The sequence below is a fragment of the Trypanosoma equiperdum genome (genome assembly GCF_001457755.1).
Source record: "Trypanosoma equiperdum strain OVI genome assembly, contig: ctg_797, whole genome shotgun sequence".
Taxonomy (NCBI): domain Eukaryota; phylum Euglenozoa; class Kinetoplastea; order Trypanosomatida; family Trypanosomatidae; genus Trypanosoma; species Trypanosoma equiperdum.
Window position 1 is genome coordinate 1 of NW_027124750.1, and position 1,523 is coordinate 1,523.

Here is a 1,523-nt window from a genome sequence, read left to right on the forward strand (position 1 = left end):
AATGCACAATTCTGCTTGTCGCCTGTTTTGTCATTTTCACAAGCTGCTTTATCATTGCCGTGTCTTGCACATCCAGTTGGAGCTGCTCCTGCAGCTCCATTTCCACCTGTTCCTGCTGCTGCGTTTTCTGTTCCTGTCTCTTTAGGTTTGCATTCCTTTTTTTCTGAGTCATAGTTGCAGTCAGCTTCTGGGCATTCTTCTATGGTTTTGTTTTTTAGGTGGCATCCTGCGGTGTGTTGATTGACTTCCTTTTTTTGCTGTTGGACTGTGGTTGTCAGTACTGCTTGTGTGTGCTTAACTGTGTATCGCGTTGCGATCGCTTTCGCTAACTCGACATTTAGTTGGTTTTTTATTTGTTCTGTTTCTTTGATTCTCTTTTCTCTTATTGCCAGTCTTTGTTGTAGTATTAGTAACGGCCCTACCCAAGGTATTGCTTGCCATTTGCTATCTTCTGCGTCTTTGTATCCAGTGATCTTAACGCATGTCCCTGCCGCCGCGACCCCCGAGCAAGCACTTATGAAAGGCCCTAGGTAGCCGTCGCTAGCTTTTGTCGTTATCTTGCTTCTGATGCTTTGAAGAGCATCTTGGACAGCCTCTGATGTTAATGGATCTGTCGACGGTTTTCCATACAATGCTAAAATGCTATCGATGTGGCCTTCTGTCATCGTCGCTCCTGCGTCTGTCCAGGTTTCGGCCGCCTGTTCATGTTTGCAAAGTTGATTTGCTCCGGCTGCATTATCTTTGTAACAGATGCACGCTAGCGTCCCTGCCACTGTCCGAACCTTGTTTCCGTCGGTTCCAAATTCACAGGCTGCTTGCCTGCCGTTGTTTGCTGGTTTGGCTACGAAAATTTTGTTGAACTTTACGGTTGTTGGGGTCGGATGTTTGCCGTAAACGGCGTCTAATAAAGTCGCCGTTGCCTCGTTAGCCGTTAGTTTGTCCCCTTCAACGGTGTCTTCCGCTATTGCGCGCGTTAATGCTAACGCCGCTGCTGCTATTGGTGTTACGTGTGTTCTGAGCAACGTCCTTTGTTGTTCGTCCAGTTTGTCAAGCTCCATCTCTTTGATGTCTGCATCTTCTGTCCCCCTGTCGACGGCTTCTACCGCCGCTTTCCACAACGGCCATTTCTCTTGCCAATCCGCGTTAGGTTTTAATTCTGATGGTGGCGCGTCGTCGTACGCTTTGCTCTCACCTTTTTTGCTGAAAATTTGTTGCCATTCTTTGTCTGCTACAGTCATATTTATTTTTGCTATTTTTGCTAATACCGGCCAGTTTGTGTCCGCTGGTGATGGAAGCGTGACTGCTTCTGCCGCCAGTCTGACAACGTTGCAAAGAGCTTCGAATTCTGTCGCTGCGTCGCCGGCGGCGACGGCACCGTTGGCTCGGTTGGAATGCGAAGCAATTGCTACCAAGACCAAGGAAAACACTAAATTAATCATTTGACTGCTTTTGTGGCTCCGAGATAGCTCAAATCCGGTCTCGAAGCAAAGAAATGTCATTAGTAACACAATTTGTGTAAATAC

At 47.3% G+C, this 1,523-nt stretch overlaps 1 pseudogene across 1 annotated transcript; it reads right to left on the reverse strand.

Moving 5' to 3' along the window:
- Window positions 1–29: 29 nt before the first annotated feature.
- On the reverse strand, window positions 30–1,436 carry TEOVI_000370300:pseudogene (annotated as a pseudogene). Its single transcript has one exon. A coding segment is annotated over exon 1 (1,407 nt).
- Between the last annotated feature and the right edge of the window lie 87 nt (window positions 1,437–1,523).